The 18,240-nt window shown below is 45.0% G+C and overlaps 1 protein-coding gene across 3 annotated transcripts in view; it reads left to right on the top strand.

The window, feature by feature from the left end:
- The window catches only part of LOC146365053 (neural cell adhesion molecule L1.1-like), a 47,821-nt gene extending 32,845 nt beyond the window's left edge, over window positions 1-14,976 (top strand). For 2 of the 3 annotated variants that reach the window (XM_084917983.1, XM_084917985.1), the window contains 13 exons: window positions 582-788; window positions 2,032-2,102; window positions 2,208-2,433; window positions 5,629-5,735; window positions 6,084-6,354; window positions 6,703-6,825; window positions 7,068-7,244; window positions 7,353-7,466; window positions 8,149-8,298; window positions 9,728-9,859; window positions 9,943-10,015; window positions 10,395-10,406; window positions 10,928-14,976. In XM_084917983.1, the coding sequence (XP_084774109.1) occupies window positions 582-788; window positions 2,032-2,102; window positions 2,208-2,433; window positions 5,629-5,735; window positions 6,084-6,354; window positions 6,703-6,825; window positions 7,068-7,244; window positions 7,353-7,466; window positions 8,149-8,298; window positions 9,728-9,859; window positions 9,943-10,015; window positions 10,395-10,406; window positions 10,928-11,183 (1,919 nt within the window). In that variant the 3' untranslated portion in view covers window positions 11,184-14,976. The remainder of the gene's footprint in view (window positions 1-581; window positions 789-2,031; window positions 2,103-2,207; window positions 2,434-5,628; window positions 5,736-6,083; window positions 6,355-6,702; window positions 6,826-7,067; window positions 7,245-7,352; window positions 7,467-8,148; window positions 8,299-9,727; window positions 9,860-9,942; window positions 10,016-10,394; window positions 10,407-10,927) is intronic. The other variant, XM_084917984.1, reaches the window with a different exon arrangement.
- The last annotated feature ends 3,264 nt before the right edge of the window (window positions 14,977-18,240 follow it).

Here is an 18,240-nt window from a genome sequence, read left to right on the forward strand (position 1 = left end):
ACTTATGGCCACGAGCTGTGGGTAGTGACCGAAAGAACAAGATCACGGATCCAAGCAGTGGAAATAAGCTTCCCATGAAGGGTGGCTGGCCTCTCCCTTAAAGATAGGGTGAGAAGTTCAGCCATCCAGGAGGCGCTCAGAGTAGAGCCGCTGCTCCTCCACATCAAAAGGAGCCAGCTGAAGTGGTTCGGGCATCTGACAAGGATGCCTCCTGGGCGCCTTCTGGGTGAGGTGTTCCGGGCATGTCCCACCCGGAGGAGGCCCTGGGGCAGACCCAGGACACGCTGGAGAGATTATATCTCTCGGCTGACCTGGGAACGCCTTGGTGTTCCCCCGGATAAACTGAAGGACGTGGCTGGGGAGAGGGAGGTCTGAGCTTCTCTGCTTAGGCTGCTTCCCCCGCGACCCGGCCCCGGATAAAGCAGAAGAAGATGGATGGATGGATGAACACCTTAGGCATTCCTGAAACAAACCATGTTGATCTTTAGCTCATTCTACTTTATTTAAAACGTATTTATTCGAAAAATCGACCTACAGCTGAAAAACAGCTGATGAACCGGATCATGTCTGACTCCTTCCAGAGTTCATCATACAGGCTCGGGAGGAGTACCACACAGAGGAGAGGAAGTGGACGTGGGAGGAACTGAAGAAAGTGCCAGGCGACTTCAACCACGTGGAGCTGACCCTCCATCCATTCTCCACCTACCGATTCCGGGTCATCGCCATCAATGAGGTTGGCAGGAGCAGACACAGCAACCCCTCAGACCACCACAGCACGCCACCTGCTGGTAAAGAACAATACCTCAACTTGTGCTGTGCAAATGTTGGTATAGATCCAATACCAAATAAATACAGGGCCAGTACTGCCAATACCAGTACTGATACCAAAGCTTAAAGGCAGCTTATGTAGGGAAGAGCAGCATGATTTATGAGATTCTGATTTCAACTGTGATTTTTAATTTCCACAATAATTAGTTGACACAACAAAACACACTCTTCAGCTTTTCATGTATTTTAAATTGGGAGGTTTTTTTATTTATGTTTGCTATAGGACATAAATAAAATAGATGTGACCGTGAACATCACAGGTGCATGTTTGAGGTATACACTTTATTTAACACAGTTCACTGGGCTACATGCTGAAACTAAAAGATAGAAATAAAAATCGATCCTATCATGATAGTATCGATCCGATACCAGTACCAGCATTGGTATCGATCCGCCCGCCTCTAGCCTTAAGTAATAGGCTTCAGTGAATGAAACAACAATATAAGCTAGCAGCAGATGTGATGTTAGAGTTACAACTGCTACTAGCAGTGATTTTTATAGACTGTGTCCAGGAGCTGAATATGAGGCGTGGCATTACCCACCGGTTTTTGGAACAGCAGTTTATGGTCATCACTGTGTTGTTCTTCTGCAGGAAGAAGTCACCATATTTACTGCTATGCTATCAGCTAACACTACCTAGCTTGAGGCACCTCACTAACACCTGTTGGTTACGTATATTTCACCCAAAGAAGATCGTACAGTTTCACTCACCAAAACTGAAGCTCAGACTTCTTGGATGGTCTGTTAGTAAAATAACATCACAGCAGCCACATTATTGGTCACAATTACATAAAAAAAAGCTCCAAAACACTGAAAAAGCACAAACATGGTCCAGAGATCCAGATCAGGGACTCCAATAACCTGTCAGTCAAAGAGGCCACACCCCTAATGATGTAAACTTTAGGCCTCAATGCAGTTTAAATAGATGAGTTATAAACACATCGTCCACCCTTACAGTTGTCATGGATATAAGTTTGTTTCTGCTGTGAAGTTTTAACATGGAGTCTGACTCACAGCTGAGCCTCAGGCTGACATTAGAGGGACGGAAAATGTATTTACCATTAATTACATTATCAGTCTGAAAGTTTCACAAAGAAATATAAAACATGGTTGATCAATGGTCATGGAGATCAATAAAGAAGATCAATACAGGATGACTGAAGTGTGTTTATTAAACTGAGATATTTTCCTTCACCCTTTTAGCTCCCTCCACCAACCCTACAGGAGTGCGCAGTAACTCCTCAGAACCAGGGACACTGATCATCACGTGGGATGTGAGTACATCAGTGTGTATGCAGTGGGCTCGAGTAAACATCCTCTGATATGTTTCATGAAAAGCACAGTCCACGGGCACTTCATATTCTTACTTTCTGTTGCAGGAGATAGACAAGCGTTTCCATAACGGCCAGAACTTCCAGTACGAGGTGCTGTGGAGGGAGGCCGACGGGTCAAATGTAAACTGGAACTCCGGCCGTGTGAGGTCTCCACCGTTCATAGTGAACAACACAGGAACGTACACACCGTTTGAGATCAAAGTCCGATCTGTCAACGCCCTTGGAGGAGGACCGGAACCAGAGCCGGGGATCGGGCACTCCGGAGAGGACAGTACGTCATCCCTGTGGCCGAGTGCTGTAATGGGAGGGCCTGTTATTGTGTGTAACTGGGAACCATTACAGGGCTAAAGTCTGTGCGCACCCACTGAGAGGACTGGAACTAAAGCTCATACATACAGATATAGAGACAGTACATGATATCTACAAGTCAGTAATACTGATGACAGTGAGCCAGTTCTGAAAATATCAACTTAAAACAATCTGAGTTAACCATGTTTATCCATACAGCTTATGAATGCCATCAGTCATAAATAATCTCACTGCAACAGCTTCATGAAGCATCACATCACAACTCTTTCTGCCAAAATGTCAAATCTAACGTCTCTTGCTGGAGTGCCCGGCAGCTGTACACATGAACGCTTTGCTGCTGTGCAGCCTGTTAATCACTCAGAGCACTGAGTGAAGTTTCCTGTCAGTGCTTAGATCATGCTGGGAAAATGTCTTTAGGTCAAAAGTCAAGAATGTCAATGAGTGGATGATGGGAATGATGCAGCTGAGGGTTTAATATCTCACGCTGAATGTTCGGCATGTGAATCAATAATTGCCTCTTTTGTAATGTTGTCATTTTGATGAGAAATACGAGTTTCAGCTCGAACTGACTTATTTCTGTTTAGGAGTTTGCACACGCGTTCTTTCACAGGCTTAGAGAACTGTTCAGTTAGAGGGTAGTTAGGAGGTAAAAAGGTGATGACTGCCGAGGTCATTCCTCACAGCAGTCGTCACGGTTTCCTTCAGTTACCTCGAGCTCTGAGGTCTTCACTGGTCTTTGGAAAGCTCAGTGTTTTATCATCATCATCATCAGCAACCCGTGACATGACACCGTCCAAAGGTTCTTACCAACGGGCTAAGCTTCTTCAGTTCTAAGGTCAAATGGTGGAGAGTCCCAGATTTAGGCCCAATGGGAGTGTCCCCCCCAAAGACGGACAATGGACCCCCTATTGATCCTCTACCTAATCACATGAGCCAAGGTGTGGGTCAATCAGCCAGGGTTTCGGGTGAGCTCATTGTGAAACCTGGCCCCACCCTATCATGTGATTTCCTGAGGTCAGATGTCCCAGGATGTGAGTGGGCGTTAAGGCATCTGGGAAGGATCTCAAAACTGGATTATAGATGGCAGACAGTTGGTGTCGTAAACCACCGCCTCTGTTCAAAGATGGTCGCTCACAGTAGACATAGATGCTTCTTTCGCTCCTCTTTCAAACCATCTGTCCTCTCTGTCCAATATGTGAACATTGGCATCCTCGAAGGAGTGACCTTTGACCTTTAGATGCAGACGGACAGCTGAGTCTTGTCCTGTGGAGGTGGTTCTTCTATGTTGTGCCATGCATTTATGAAGTGGCTGTTTGGTCTCTCCGAGGTAGAGGTCTGGGCATTCCTTGCTACACTGTACAGCATACACCACATTGTTAAGTTTGTGTTTAGGAGTTTTGTCGTTCGGGTGAACCACTTTGTGTCCAAGTGTGTTGCTGGGTCTGAAATGCACCGGGATGTCATGCTTGGAGAAAACTCTCCTGAGTTTCTCTGATACACCGGCTACAGAGGGGATGACAATGTTGTTGCGTCTGTCTTTCTTATCCTCCCTCGCTGGTGTCTGATCTTCTTTTCTCTGCAACTTTGCTGATTTGATGAAGCCCAAATAGGATAACCGCATGTTTTAAGTGCTTCCTTTACATGTGTGTGTTCCTTCTTTTTCCCTTCAGGCTTAGAGGGAACATGTTCTGCCCGGTGGTGTAGGGTCCTAATTACTCCAAGTCTGTGTTCCAGAGGGTGATGGGAGTCAAAGAGGAGGTACTGGTCCGTGTGTGTGGGCTTCCGGTAAACTTCAATGTTGAGCTTTCTTCTCAATGCGCACAGCACAGTCCAGGAATGGCAAACAGTTATCCTTTGTGTCTTCCCTAGTTTGACACAAAGGATAACTGTTTGCCATTCTTTAGGAGTTTTCTCCAAGCACGACATCCCAGTTTACTTCAGACCCAGCAACACACTCAGACAGAAACTGGTTCATCCCAAAGACAAAACTCCAAAACACAAACTTAACAATGTGGTGCATGCTGTACAGTGCAGCGAGGAATGCCCAGACCTCTGCATTGGAGAGACCAAACAGCCACTTCACAAGTGCATGGCACAACATAGAAGAGCCACCTCCACAGGACAAGACTCAGCTGTCCATCGGCATCTAAAGGTCAAAGGTCACTCCTTCACACATCTGTCTTCTCTGGTTTGAAAGAGTGAAAGAAGCCATCTATGTTCACTGTGAGCGACCATCTTTGAACAGAGGGCGGGGCTTATGACACCAACTGTCTGCCATCTATAATCCAGTTCTGAGATCCTTCCCAGACGCCTTAACGGCCACTCCCATTCTGGGCCATCTGACCTCAGTAAGTCACATGATAGGGTGGGGTTAGGTTTCACAATGAGCTCACCCAAAACCCTGGCTGACTGTGACCCACACCTGTTTTCACACCTTGGTTCATGTGATTAGGTAGAGGGTCAATAGTGGGTCCATTGTCCCTCTCGGTGGGTTACTCCCACAGAGCTTAAATCTGGGATTCTCCACCATTTGATCTTAGAACCGAAGAAGCTTCTCGAATGAGAGGTGAAACGTCTTCAAGCAACTTAAAGAAGTCCAGACGCTTTTCTTTCCAAGCTCCTTAGACTACGATGACCTGGATCAATGAGGACCTTCACAGACACATGCTGTTAAACTATTCATCATTTCAGGTTCACGTGCTTATTGCTTAGAAATATCCTGACAATCACAGACAAGTCAGTACTGCAGCAATGGGTATTTACTAGTGTAATGAATTCAGCAGAAATTCAGAAGTTTGTCTCTGACAGAAAACCGTGCACACACACATGTACATGTCGCGTATTCATATCTTGTGGGGACATGTAACTGACACAATGCTTTCCCTAGCCCCTTACCCTAAACCTAACCATAACCCAATTGTAACCCTGACACTAGAACCACCTTTTTTAGTTTTAAAAATGCCTTCAGACTTGCGAGGACCAGAATTTTGGTCCCCATGAAGGCTGTTGGTCCCCACAAGTATAGTAAACTTCCAACTTTTGGTCCCCACAAAGATATCAATACACATTCACACACACAGTCATAAACTGCGAGTTTGTGCAAATAACATTGCTGCTGTGCTGATTTCTTATGTTCATGCCTTGCTGCTTCTCTCAGAGCCCGAGGAAGCGCCGACTGGAGTTTCAACCACCGTGATGAACAGCACCATCAGAGTGAGCTGGAACAAAGCCCAGAGGGTCCGAGGTCGGCTGCTGGGATACAGGGTAGCACTTCTCATTGAGTTGAATTACCTGACTCACATCACTGAAATGCTCTTAACATTTAAATCCTCTGTTCATGTAAGGTTATTACTTGGTGCGATGTTTCAAACAATTTAATTGGACTTTGGCTTTGAGCCTCTGCCCATCTTTAATACTGAGAAACTTTATAATCTTTCTGTCAGTCAAACCCCAGAAAATAGTCCCAAGTGGCATCTTTGATTAGTAGAATAATGGATGAAAACACAGGCTGATAAAAGTTTTTATCGTGTTCTGATTTTTTTAATTTCATTTTCAGCTGTAACTTTATCAAAGCACATAAAGTGTGTTCATGTTTCTCTATGCTTGTTTCAGATCTACTATAAGAGGCTGGTTCCCAAGGCCGAACGCAGCCGGAGGTCTCTCAGACAATCCCAACATGAGGAGGAGAGAGGAGAAAGATCAAAACAATTGAGTGAGACAGACGAGCACAGCTGGCAGGTGGAGGAGGTTGACCATAGCAAGACCTCAGCGGAGGTGACGGGACTGCGACTGTTTTCTGAGTATGAGCTGACGGTCACTGCGTTTAACAGCAAAGGGGAGAGTCCTCGCTCCCCGCCGCACCACTTCCACACGCCGGAGGGAGGTGAGTTTCAACCAAACGCTGCTGTTTGAGGGTCATGTGACCACGGATCGAAGTGCGATTTGACAGGTTCCACAAGTCAAAGGTCAGCTGATCTGAGCAGCATTGTGTAGTAAGTTAGCTGTCTGATTTAATTACCAATTATTTGAAGGTATCAGAATGCTGCTCTTGTTCCAGCCCATTGCAACCTCTGCACCTGACCCAAAAGCTTATGACACGACATTCATATCAGAGCGGACTTTGACATTCAGACAGAATAAAGTCAACCGAACTTTCTTCCCTCGTGTCTAAGAGTTCAGGATCAGTTCTCAAGTTACACAAACCTCATCTGGAACTGTTCTGTGTGTGCAGTTCCTGGTCCTCCTGCATCTCTGGAGTTTGAAAGCCCGACAGAAAAATCCCTGATTCTCTCCTGGAGCCCGCCAGCTGAGACCAACGGCATTCTGCTGGGATACATAGTGCAGTACCAACGGGGTAAGGTCTGATCCTGGCTGCGTCATGAAAATAAGATGAAGTTTAACGATTGTGACTTTTCTCATGGTTTTTCTGTTCATCCTTGAATTCTGTTGTAACTTTACTTTCTAGTGTTTCCTTCAGATTTCAATTTTTTTCTTTGTCCCTGTTTAAGTTTTATTTATTTCACTTTCTGGGAACAGCGTTTGGCCGCCAGGCGTTCTTAGTCATGTTTTTCTGCCTGGTTTGTGTTTCATCTGTAGAGGTGGAAACCAAAAACAGTCCTGTGGAGATACTGAATGTCAATGACCCCACAGTAAAGCACATCACGCTGGACAACCTGGATCCCGACAGCCATTACATCTTCAAAGTAACAGCATGCACAAAGATTGGACAAGGCCCTCCCATCACACGCAGGGGAGCCACTCTGCTTGATGGAGGTGAAACTTCAGAATTCTGCCTCACACTGTTTAGTGTTCGGCTTTATTTAGTGAAATAAAACCAAATTCTCAAATTGACCTTGTTTTCTCCACCCCCCTGCCTTCTAGAGCCTCCGAGAAACATCACAGTAACCTCTGGTAACGCATCAGTCAACCTGAGCTGGGTGCCCGGAGAGAGAAACCGAAACCACGGCTTCCACATCCAATACCTCAAGAAGAGCGGTAAGGACAGGACGGCTTGCAGGGAGAGGAAGTTTGGGGGGGTCTGTGAGCATGTGTGGACAATGACTCTTAGAAAGAGGAATAAAGGAGCTGGAGAGTAAGGAAGGAAAACATGTCTGAATCCTTCTCAAAGTCTGCACAGCCAATCTTGATAACAGTTCCCGGCGGTGATTCGACCAATTATTTTGAAGCTCCTGACTCTAAATGATCGAACAGAGGTTTAAACTTCAGTGTTGAAGAACAGCATGCGGAGGCTCAACAGTCAAATCTGAAAAAACTCTCAAATGTCCAAAAAATAAACTTTTAAGGCTTTTTTCTCTCGAAGTTATACTTTGGTCTGAGAACATGACAGCCTGATTAATGGTTCAATCCAAAGTGAGACGAGCCTGAAGAACCTGCAGTGAACCAAGAACAAGTAAACAGCTCCCAACTTGTTATGATGATCACAAGTAGATTAAACTGTCACGACTCTCTGATGTTTCATGCGTATCCAGTGATTTGAATATGAATTTTCACACTGTTTTGCTTCTGCAGCGTCTCTGGATCAACATCACAGCAGAATTATTAGAAAGAGCAGAAGAATCAGATGAGACAGTTCATTACATGAGAGGAGGAACAGCTTTAGGATTGTTTCATCATATGTTCTTCATATGTTTCATTGTTCTCTGCCGTGTGGCTGCAGGAGGTGGTGGGTGGGAGAAGTCAGAACAGGTCAACACTACGCAGGGTTTCTATATGCTGACGGGCCTCCAACCAGGAGCTCAGTACCACCTGAGGGTCATGCATGGAAACTCCACTTATTGGCAAGGCGAGGCAAAGACCGTGGAACCACGTAAGTATGCAGAGTAGTAGACGTTGATGCCACAATCTTCACAGATTCACAAATCTAGCACTGTCGACATCTTGATGCGTGCTCAATCATCCAGGTAAGTAAATCCCAAAAAGTTAATTCTGTTCGTCTGGACGTAGCGTTTTCAGTGGGAGAAACACTTCGTCACTGATTTAAGTGACTTCTTCAGTCTCAGCTGACTGCAGGTTTCCCCAAATCTTATAAACAGTACAGTATGCAAATTCTCTGAACAAAGCTCGACCTGGAGCTTTGATCTGGTTGGAGGATTGCCAGGATTTATACATCGGAGAAAGTAAACAACCTCTGGTGAAGCGGATGTCACATCACAGAAGAGCCACCTCGTCAGGCCAGGACTCTGCAGTCCATTCACACCTACAGGCCAGTGGACACTCTTTCAAGGATGAGGATGTAACATCCTGGACAGGGAGGAACGCTGGTTTGAGGGCGGAGTCAAGGAGGCCATTTACGTGAAAAGGGAAAGACCATCTCTGAATCGAGGAGGGGCCTAAGGGTACATCTGTCACCATCTTACAATGCTGTGATTGCAGCCATTCCCCAACTCTCTGTGAATGGGACTCATGACCATTGATCAATGAGCTTTGATCAGTAGTTGTTGATCAATGGTCATGAGAATTTGCATATTAATGATCAAGGAACTGACCTCCCAGCCCATTGTTCCTTCAGTGGGCTGGTTTCAGTCATTATGCAAATGTACTGTTTATAAGATTGGGGAAACCTGCAGTCAGCTGAGACTGAAGACGTCACCTGGATGATGACGAAACGTTTCTCCCACTGAAAACGTTACGTCCAATGAACAGATTCAACTTTTTGGGACCAGCACTGTGGAGTTTTCAGGCGGGCTAATCTCGCTACCTGTGTGAAAATCATAATTCCAAACGCGTCTGGACTTCTTTAAGTTGCTTGAAGACGTTTCACCTCTCATCCGAGAAGCTTCTTCAGTTCTAGCGTCAAATGGTGGAGACACCACCTGTCTGCCATCTATAATCCAGTTCTGAGATCCTTCCCAGATGCTTCCTGGGCCATCTGACCTCAGGAAATCACATGTTAGGATGGGGCTAAGTTTCACAATGAGCTCACTCGAAACCTTGGCTGATTGGGACCTACACCTGTTTTCACACCTTGGCTCGTGTGATTAGGTAGAGGATCATTAGGGGGTCCATTGTCCCTCTCGGTGGGTTACTCCCACAGAGCTTAAATCTGGGACTCTCCACCATTTGATCCTAGAACTGAAGAAGCTTCACGGATGAGAGGTGAAACGTCTTCAAGCAACTTAAAGAAGTCCAGACGCTTTTCTTTCCAAGCTCCTTAGACTACGATGACCTGGATGACTGAGAACCTTCACAGACATCATTCCAAACATTTCTGTGACAGTCTGTCTCTGTTCTCTCAGTGCCGTCAGAGATAACCGGCAGGTTCGCCACCCAAGGCTGGCTGATTGGACTCATCAGCGCCATCGTGCTGCTGGTTCTCATACTGCTCATCCTCTGCCTTATCAAACGCAGCAAGGGCGGCAAATATGCAGGTACGCTGCGGTGCGCAGCTGGACTCACACTCTCTGACTCACACAGACTCTAACGCAGAGTTAAAGGTTTCTTTTTTTCACAGTGAAGGACAAAGAAAGTAAGGAGGTGGACTCTGAAGCTCGACCAATGAAAGATGAAGCCTTTGGAGAATACAGGTGGGCCTTTTTGAATGTCACTCATGATTACAGGCTATGCTTGAAATGCATTTGCTTCCACACAGAACAAAGTGCTACAGTGGCCCTGCAGGTACAAACTACAGCAAGAGCACAAAACACAGAGCGACCCTACGATTTGAGTCAGTGTGTTGTTTAGTTTTTGCACAAAAATCCTTCATGTCAACAATGAGATCAGTTATATACAGTATGTTTTTATATAAACAGTGATAATATCCCTGCAGTAAATCATATTATGAAACTTTGTTTTGTTTCTGAAACATCGAGTTTGACGGGTTCATCTGAGCGTGCAGCTCGTCATGCTCGCAGCTCTGCTTCCTTTCATTCACTTTTCTTTCTCCCTTCAATGCTCTGCCTGCAGATCCCTGGAGAGGTAGGACACTTCACCCCTCTGTAGCACTCACATGTGTGTTTGTGTGTTTGTGTCGAGATGCTGTTTAGATTTAATGAAACTTTTCATTCTGTGTGCATTTCTTTGATTTTTTGTGTAATTAGGAATCATTTGCATAATCAGCCTGCAGTCCTTGAACACCAGGAAGAATTTTATTAACATTTTATTCATGTGTTATTTTATATTATGTTATTTCATATTTGTCTTTTCTGCATTTTTTAAATTATTTATTTTATATCATTCCATTTTTTTATTTAAATACTTTAAATTTATTTAAATACTTATAATAACTTGATCCTCCTTAACATGAACTGTTAAAGAGGATGTACTTACACCCATGCAGTTTCTTTCTTTCCATTTTCAGTTTGGGACATATTTCACAAATTTGACACGGTTATGACGTCACCGTGTCCGTGTGATGCTACGCAGCATGTTCCTTCATTTATCAGACTTCACTTTTTTGTCTGTGAGAATTTACACTGAGTCTCTGTGCCGTCCTCCAGCGATGGCGATGAGAAGCGCTCGGACAGCCAGCAGTCTCTGGAGGAAAGTAAGATGGGCAGCGTCGACTCTCTGGCTGAATACGGGGACAGTGTGGACATCCAGTTCAACGAGGACGGCTCCTTCATCGGCCAGTACAGCGGCCGGGCATCTGTTCCCCACGGCAACGAGAGCTCGGGCCCCGCCTCCCCCGTTAATGCAGTCCCACCTCCCCCCGTCGCTCCCTCCATGTCGAGCATCCTAAACCGGCCCAGCTAGAGACACACATGGCCAAAACACACACACACACACACACACAATGTCAGTACATTCCATTGGTTTATGCAGTGAAGCTGTTTACAGTTTACAAACACACACAAAAACACACACACATACAACCGCGTGATTAGAAACTCGTATGAGCGAACAAACTGAGTGAGGTGAGGGCGAGAGCTGCACCAGCTGCTCCTGAGCTCACTGAGTCAGGTTACATGAGCTCAGTCTGCTTGCAGGATTGTTACTGAACATGTAAAACTTCTGATTTTGTAACAACTGAGATGGCGTTCGGGACGCGTAGCCCGCCGAAGAAACGCAGCGAGTGTTATTCTGGTCTGCAGCATCGGATTCAGCTTCACATGTCAGTAACTACTCACATAGATTAACACCCAAATGAGTACATGGAGACAGTTTAAGAGCTATGAAACTTCAATTAAATTCATAATAAAGGGATACATTTTTAAAACACAGACTAGTTCTTATGTAGGATTATTAATGAATATTTAAAATTCTGGACTAACTTTTTGTAGTCAGTGACTACAAAGCAAACAGTTTGCTAGTCTGCTCGGAGCTCTGGAAGAACCAAGAGACAGCTGATTGGCTAACGGTGAATATCAGCTTAAACACAAAAATAAAATAATACAGCTTATTAATACTAATTCTGATAAAGGATCCATTCTCTGTGCATTTTAGCTAATACAGTTTGAGCTTCTGATGTCCTCTCCGTACCCTTCATGACGAGTTCTGACACCTCAGCATATCTCAAACTAGAAAGTCACCTGAGCGGCTGCAGGTGGAGCTTCCTCTGACGTTCTTTGGGTCTAACTCGGTGCCGTTCAGACTGACATACATCTCTGGATTTATCTGGACTTCACCAGGTTTGTAGTTACCATGTTGTGGTTTGTTTACACGATGGAAAGCTTTCTAATTGGGCACAAACAATTTACTGTTTACTAAAATCTTTCCTGATTTGATGAATGTAATTGCAAATTAAGCTGGGACTCGCTGAGATGGCCTTAAAGTGAAACCAGTCTCAGTCTCATAAGGAAATGAGTTTCATGGCTCAGAGTGTTGCGTCTGATTCTTGGTTGCTCCATCTGTCCACCAGGACAAAGCTACTCTTTGACTTTTTACCTTAGAGTGGTGTTTGCACATGACGCAGTAAAATTAGACTTTAAATAGAAACTTAGAGAAGCTGGTGCAGCTCAGCCCAGGAGACGGAGATGATTTATGGGAGAGCGTCACAAAGAAAAAGCAAACATCTGGGAGTTTTTCATCTTTCATCTTGGACCAAATCACTTTTTGTTTCCTTAACATCTTTATATGTAGATTTTTTATATTTATGTGTTTTTGTTACCAACGTATGTATCTGAGTTTGCATGCATGCGTCATGGAACGGTTTTTGCTATTTATAGATGCATGCCAGCTTCCAGGCATTTCTAAAGCATTTCATTGATATTTGAGTTAAAGAGCGAGACTGTTACGCTGTGTGTGTGTGTGTGTGTGTGTGTGTGTGTGTGTGTGTGTGTGTGTGTGTGTGTGTGTGCTTGCTCTCCATCCCTGCCCTTTGACCTGCAGAGAGGGGAGCTCTGTTGCCTTAAGAGAGTCCAGATGAACCTCCTCTCCTCCCTCTTCCTGTCAGTCATCTCTCCTCAGACGCAGCTTCATGTGTAAAAGTTTTCAGCGTTGCAGTTTCTGCAAACGTCCATTATACCCTGTAAATGGCCAGCAGACGCACAGTTCACTGCTTCAGATGTTTCAGGGCTGCCTTTGAATATGATTGAAAAATTCCTATGCATACACACACACACACACACACACACACATACTGATGAACACATGAAGTGGAGGCCCACATGGCGGGTCCTCTGTAGCAAAACGGACCCTCTGACGGAGCGAGGGAGGAGGCGGAGGAGAAAGAGGATCAGATGTAATCGCTCCCTGAATGTAAATAGAACCTTGAGATTGTCAGTTTTTTTATTTCCATTGCTTCTTCTCTAAAATCATTGAATTGCAGTTTGTCTTTTTATCTTTTGCTCTGTTTGATTTTGTACTTGTATTTTGTATCAACACCCTCCCCTCCATCGTCTAATCTTAGGTTTTCCTTTCGTGTCGCTCAGTAGCCTCGAGACGTTTAGAGAAGATTAGAACCGTAGAGAGAAAAACACTCCCCTTCATTCATTCAGTTTCTTTATAGCGCGTAGCAATGCAGCAAATAATACTGATTATTAAAAAGCTATGTCATAAATGTTTCTACAGCTCGCTGAGCTGTTTAATGGCAGCGGGTGAGATGATGTTCTCTGGATGGACCCGCACTGGAAACAGTTTTAGAGCTCAGAGGGTTTATTTCGTTGCCTTGGACACGCTGCACTGATGCCGATGCGGATCAAAAAAAATCAATCTGATGAAAATATGTGACGCAGGATTACACACAGGGAGCCCCGTGTTCGGACCCAGAGCTGACGCTTATTCTTACAGTTTGTCGAGCAGAGAGACAAACCCGACGAAGCGATAAACCAAGCAGAAAAGACCAAAACCAACAACCACTTACTGTAGACATAAAACTTTAAACAACCTTCCAAAATGATAGTTTCCCATAAAAACAAAGTTCATTATTATCCAGCAAATAAATTCTCATTATAGTTGAATTCGTATTTTGCGCTGTAGTGAGTGTTTGTGACTGCAGGAGGGTGAATGGGTTTTCCCTCCATCTGTGGCTCTGAGGTATTATTCCTACTTTTATTTTCACTTGCTCATTGGGCCACAAATGAATTCAAACAGGCAGGAGCAGTGCATTTGTTGGGAAGCAGGGAATTACATCACTGGATCTCTACTGTGTGTCTGTGTGACCATAAACTACATCTAAAGGATGGATGTAGCTTTTGGGCCTCAAAAAGGTGAAGTCAACCTAGAAGTGCCTCAAACCTGCATTCTTCCCAAAGCCCAGCAGGGGGCGACTCCTCTGGCTGTATAGAAGTCTGTGACTCAGTGACAGGCCTGTCCTACATTTTAGGACAGGGCGTCTTGTCCCCTCAATGCTCACTTCAGGGGTCAAAAAACAAGTCCTACTACAGAAAACTAGATTTTTCACAGTTTCCAGACAAAAAGTGAGCCCACATCCAGCACTGGTTTTGGTCTTTTCAGTGGATTTTCCTGCAAAAGAAAAACTACAAGCGAGCTAGAGAAAACTAGAGTGAACTCATGGACAGGGAACTGCGTATCTGGAGCTGAATAATCACTGCTGATTGTGAAATAACAGCAGCGAGCAAACGCTCGTCTTCCTTCATGTACAATAATCCAAAGTCCGACCTCATCTTGTTGCCTTGATGGACGTGTCCCCGCCCTCGACCCCACTCCCGTCCGTCTGTCTCTCTGCTCTGACTCTGCTGTACAGCCCTGTCTGTCTGCCTGTTTTTGTCACAGCCTTTTTTATACGTATGGGGAAAAAACAACAATATTAAAAAACACTTTAAAAAGACAAAAATGTAGTTATGCATAATAATTCTGCTTACAATAACAACAGTGCTGTAATCTAATCAGCTACGATGATGACGTCAGTGTCATCCTCATGTGGTCAGTAACACAATGAATCAGTATCACAGGATCAAGCAGGGAGGTTAAAGTGGGAGGATGGGAGAAGAGGAGTCACACATATGTATACAGAGGGGGTGGGAGGGGGTTACTGCAATATTGAGGTGTGCTGATGTTGTAACTGCTTGTTGCGTTGTGCGCTGAGCTGTATCTGATGAACTAACCCAACTGTCAACTAATAAACACGGACTACGCATATCCTTAACTAGTGGCTCATGTGTGTGTGTGTGTGTGTGTGTGTGCGTGTGTGTGCATTTTGAAAATGTACACTTCTGGAGCTGTTAAAGAGTTCAGTTCAAGTCTGACCAAAGTTATTAACCTCTTAGCATCCTCGACTGTCCCGGGGTGTTTGTGTATTTGAATGCACAAATCTTAGGGAACATATTTGAGTCTGGCTTTCATCCAACCATACATCCTGATGTATGCTCAATCATCATTCAGTCATTATGCAAATGTACTGTTTGCAAGATTGGGGAAACCTGCAGTCAGCTGAGACTGAAGAAGTCACCTGGATGAGTGACGAAATGTTTCTCCTACTGAAAAGCTACGTCCAGATGAACAGAATCAACTTTTGGGGGCATCATCCATCCATCTTCTGTTGCTTATCCAGCAGGTCTTGCAGGGTCAGGATTCTAATCAGGGACACAACTCCTCCGGGGGGACACTGAGGCATTCCCAAGCCAGCTGAGAGGCATCATCTCTCCAGCCTGTCCATTCTGTTTTTGGTCTCCTCCCAGTTGAACATGCCCAAAGGCAAACCACTTCAATCAGCTCCTTTGTGAAAGATTTAGGTGTACTTTGAATTCCTGCTGAATGATCAAGCTGCTCATCGAGGAAGCTCATTTTGGTGCCTTGTATCCAGAGCTCCTTCGGTCACAACCCTGAGCTCACGGCCACAGTTTAGGCTGACTTCATGCTAGCACTCTGCCCTTTTCTGGCTGAGAACCATGGTCTCAGGCTTGAAGATGCTAATGCCCTCTGAGCTCCAAACTGTTCCACTGTACGCTGAAGGTCATCGTTTGATGAAGCCAAGAGAAAAACCAGGTCATCCACAAAAGGAGAGCCTAAGAACATCCATCTCAGCTGAGTTGCTGTTTTGAGTCTTTTGGTTCAGCTTCCATTATTATTCTGGTATTTTGTGAGTTTTATTTCTGGTGAATGGACTGCTTCTTATATAGTGCTTTTCTACTCTATCTGAGCACTTTACACAACGTGTTCATTCACTTTTTCTAAGCACTTCTTCTAACAATCACACACATTCATACTCCGATGGACGCATCGGAGAGCAACATGGGGTTAGCATCTTGCCCAAGGATATTTGGCATGTAGACTGGAACAGACTGGGATCGAACCAACAACCACCCAGTTAGTATGTGACCTGCTAACTGGATAGTTGCTGCTCTCCACCAAACGTACGCTGGCCAGTTTTCACACATGCACTGCAGCCATGAGTTTTTCTCAGCTGGCAGACGAACTGCACCAGCCTCACTTTAACTCATGGCTCATTCTGTAGAAAGCATCTTTTAGTCACGTACTTTACTCACAAGTAAGAATCGTGGATGATGTTAGCCGTCTTATTGCATGCTACTCAACAGCAGATGGATTTGTGCGTGTCAGTGTTTCAACATTTCGCTCGATTGATCTATTAAAGCTTGGATTTGTAGCAACAAGTTGACCATTCACATCCTGTCTTCCAAACCAAGCACATTTGTTTAAAAGGAAAATACGTCTTCTGATGCTTGAAGTAATGATATTTTTATTGGATACTTAGTCAACCTTCCATCTGTAAGAGGAAAAAAATAAAAGGATTAATAGCCACACCCTCATGCTCACGGTCAGTATGAATGATCAAACAGCTGATAAGGGGCTTTCAGTGTGGTGAAATGCAGGAAGCGCAGAGCAGGAAGTGATTTCATTTAAACACACACCACACAAACCGTCAGTCCTACACCGCCTGTGTGACATCACAGCAGTATTTAGACAGTTAATGTCCTCCTAAGAATTTCTTTCTCAGTATTCATCATTCAATTCAATTCAAATATCGACGCTACGCCTCTGTAAAATAGTGTGTTTCAGTGAAGCTGTAAACTTACGCCACATTCCAGATACCTCTGAACTCGGATGTCAGAACTTGTCACTCCTCAGTTAACACATTCCAGAAAAAGTGTGGAAAAACAGGATCTGCTTTGGTTCTTTGGAAGGTAGAGAATACAAGACATCATCAACCACAGAGGCTGTGAAAACAGAAAACCTGAGTGAGCAGCAGACAGAGGAAGTAAACAGCTTCTTCATCCGCTTTGAAACACCACAACAGCAGCGCTCATCTGCTTCAGCCCTGCTCCCATCCTCATCCTCACCTTCCTGCACCGTTCCACTCACTGTCACAGAGCACGATGTCAGACGTGTGCTCCTAGCAGTGAACCCCAGAAAGGCGGCCGGTCCAGACAGAGTATCTGGCAAGGTGCAAAAAGCGTGTGGCCACCAGCTCACCCTCATCTTCACCAGACTCTTCAACCTCTCACTGGATCAGGCAGCCATCCCATCCTGTCTAAAATCAGCCACAATCATCCCAGTGCCAAAGACGTCTCCCATCTCCAGCCTGAATGATTACCGTCCCGTGGCCCTCACACCGGTGATCATGAAATGCTTTGAGAGACTAGTCCTTCAGCTCATCAAAGATTACCTCCCCCCCAGAATTCGACCCCCACCAGTTTGCATACCACGCAAACAGATCCACAGAAGACGCCATCGCCCTGCATCACGGTATGGTACGGCAGCTGCACTAAGGCGGATAGAGCGAGGATTCAGAGTGTAGTCAAGACACAAAAAATCATCGGCTGCCCTCCCTGATGGACATTTATTCCTTCAGTTTCCTCCAGTTCCTTCCCAAAGGCCATAACCACCCTGAACTCACACATGTACCGATAACACATATTGTAAGGTAAATATAATTCCCTCCATTTCTTTCTGTTCTGGAGAAATGTCTGCCACACATCCGCCCCTCCTGCCCCACAGCTCCATTTTACAAACGGTGGAGACGAGTTACGCTCAAAGCTGTGAGTCAACAGAAGCTGAACAGCTGCAGACTAGTTAAGTAGGACTATCAGACCAATGAATTCCAAAAGAGTGCATCACAATTTCCTGCTCAGCTGGATGTGAATCTGTAAGGAAAACTGGAATGACGTTGTTAAATACAGACACGGTGGAGAAAACGTGACGTATCTAATCTGTAAAGATGCCCATTAGTGCCGCCTTGGCCTGGGTTACCTTCCCTCCACTCATTCATACATGTGCCTACAGTGTGCATTACTTCACACAGAAACATCCCAGCTAAAACACAAGAACACCTGCTGGCAGGTAACGACCAGCCGCCCTGCTGCCAGCCCTTATTCTATTAGAAAGGCCACACTGCCTGTCACAGCACCTCCCTGTGGTTACATATAGAACTGCGCAGGCTGTAGCAGCTTTT

This window comes from Perissodus microlepis, chromosome 20 (assembly GCF_051167445.1).
Source record: "Perissodus microlepis isolate ML-2025 ecotype Zambia chromosome 20, ASM5116744v1, whole genome shotgun sequence".
Classification (NCBI taxonomy): Eukaryota; Metazoa; Chordata; class Actinopteri; order Cichliformes; family Cichlidae; genus Perissodus; species Perissodus microlepis.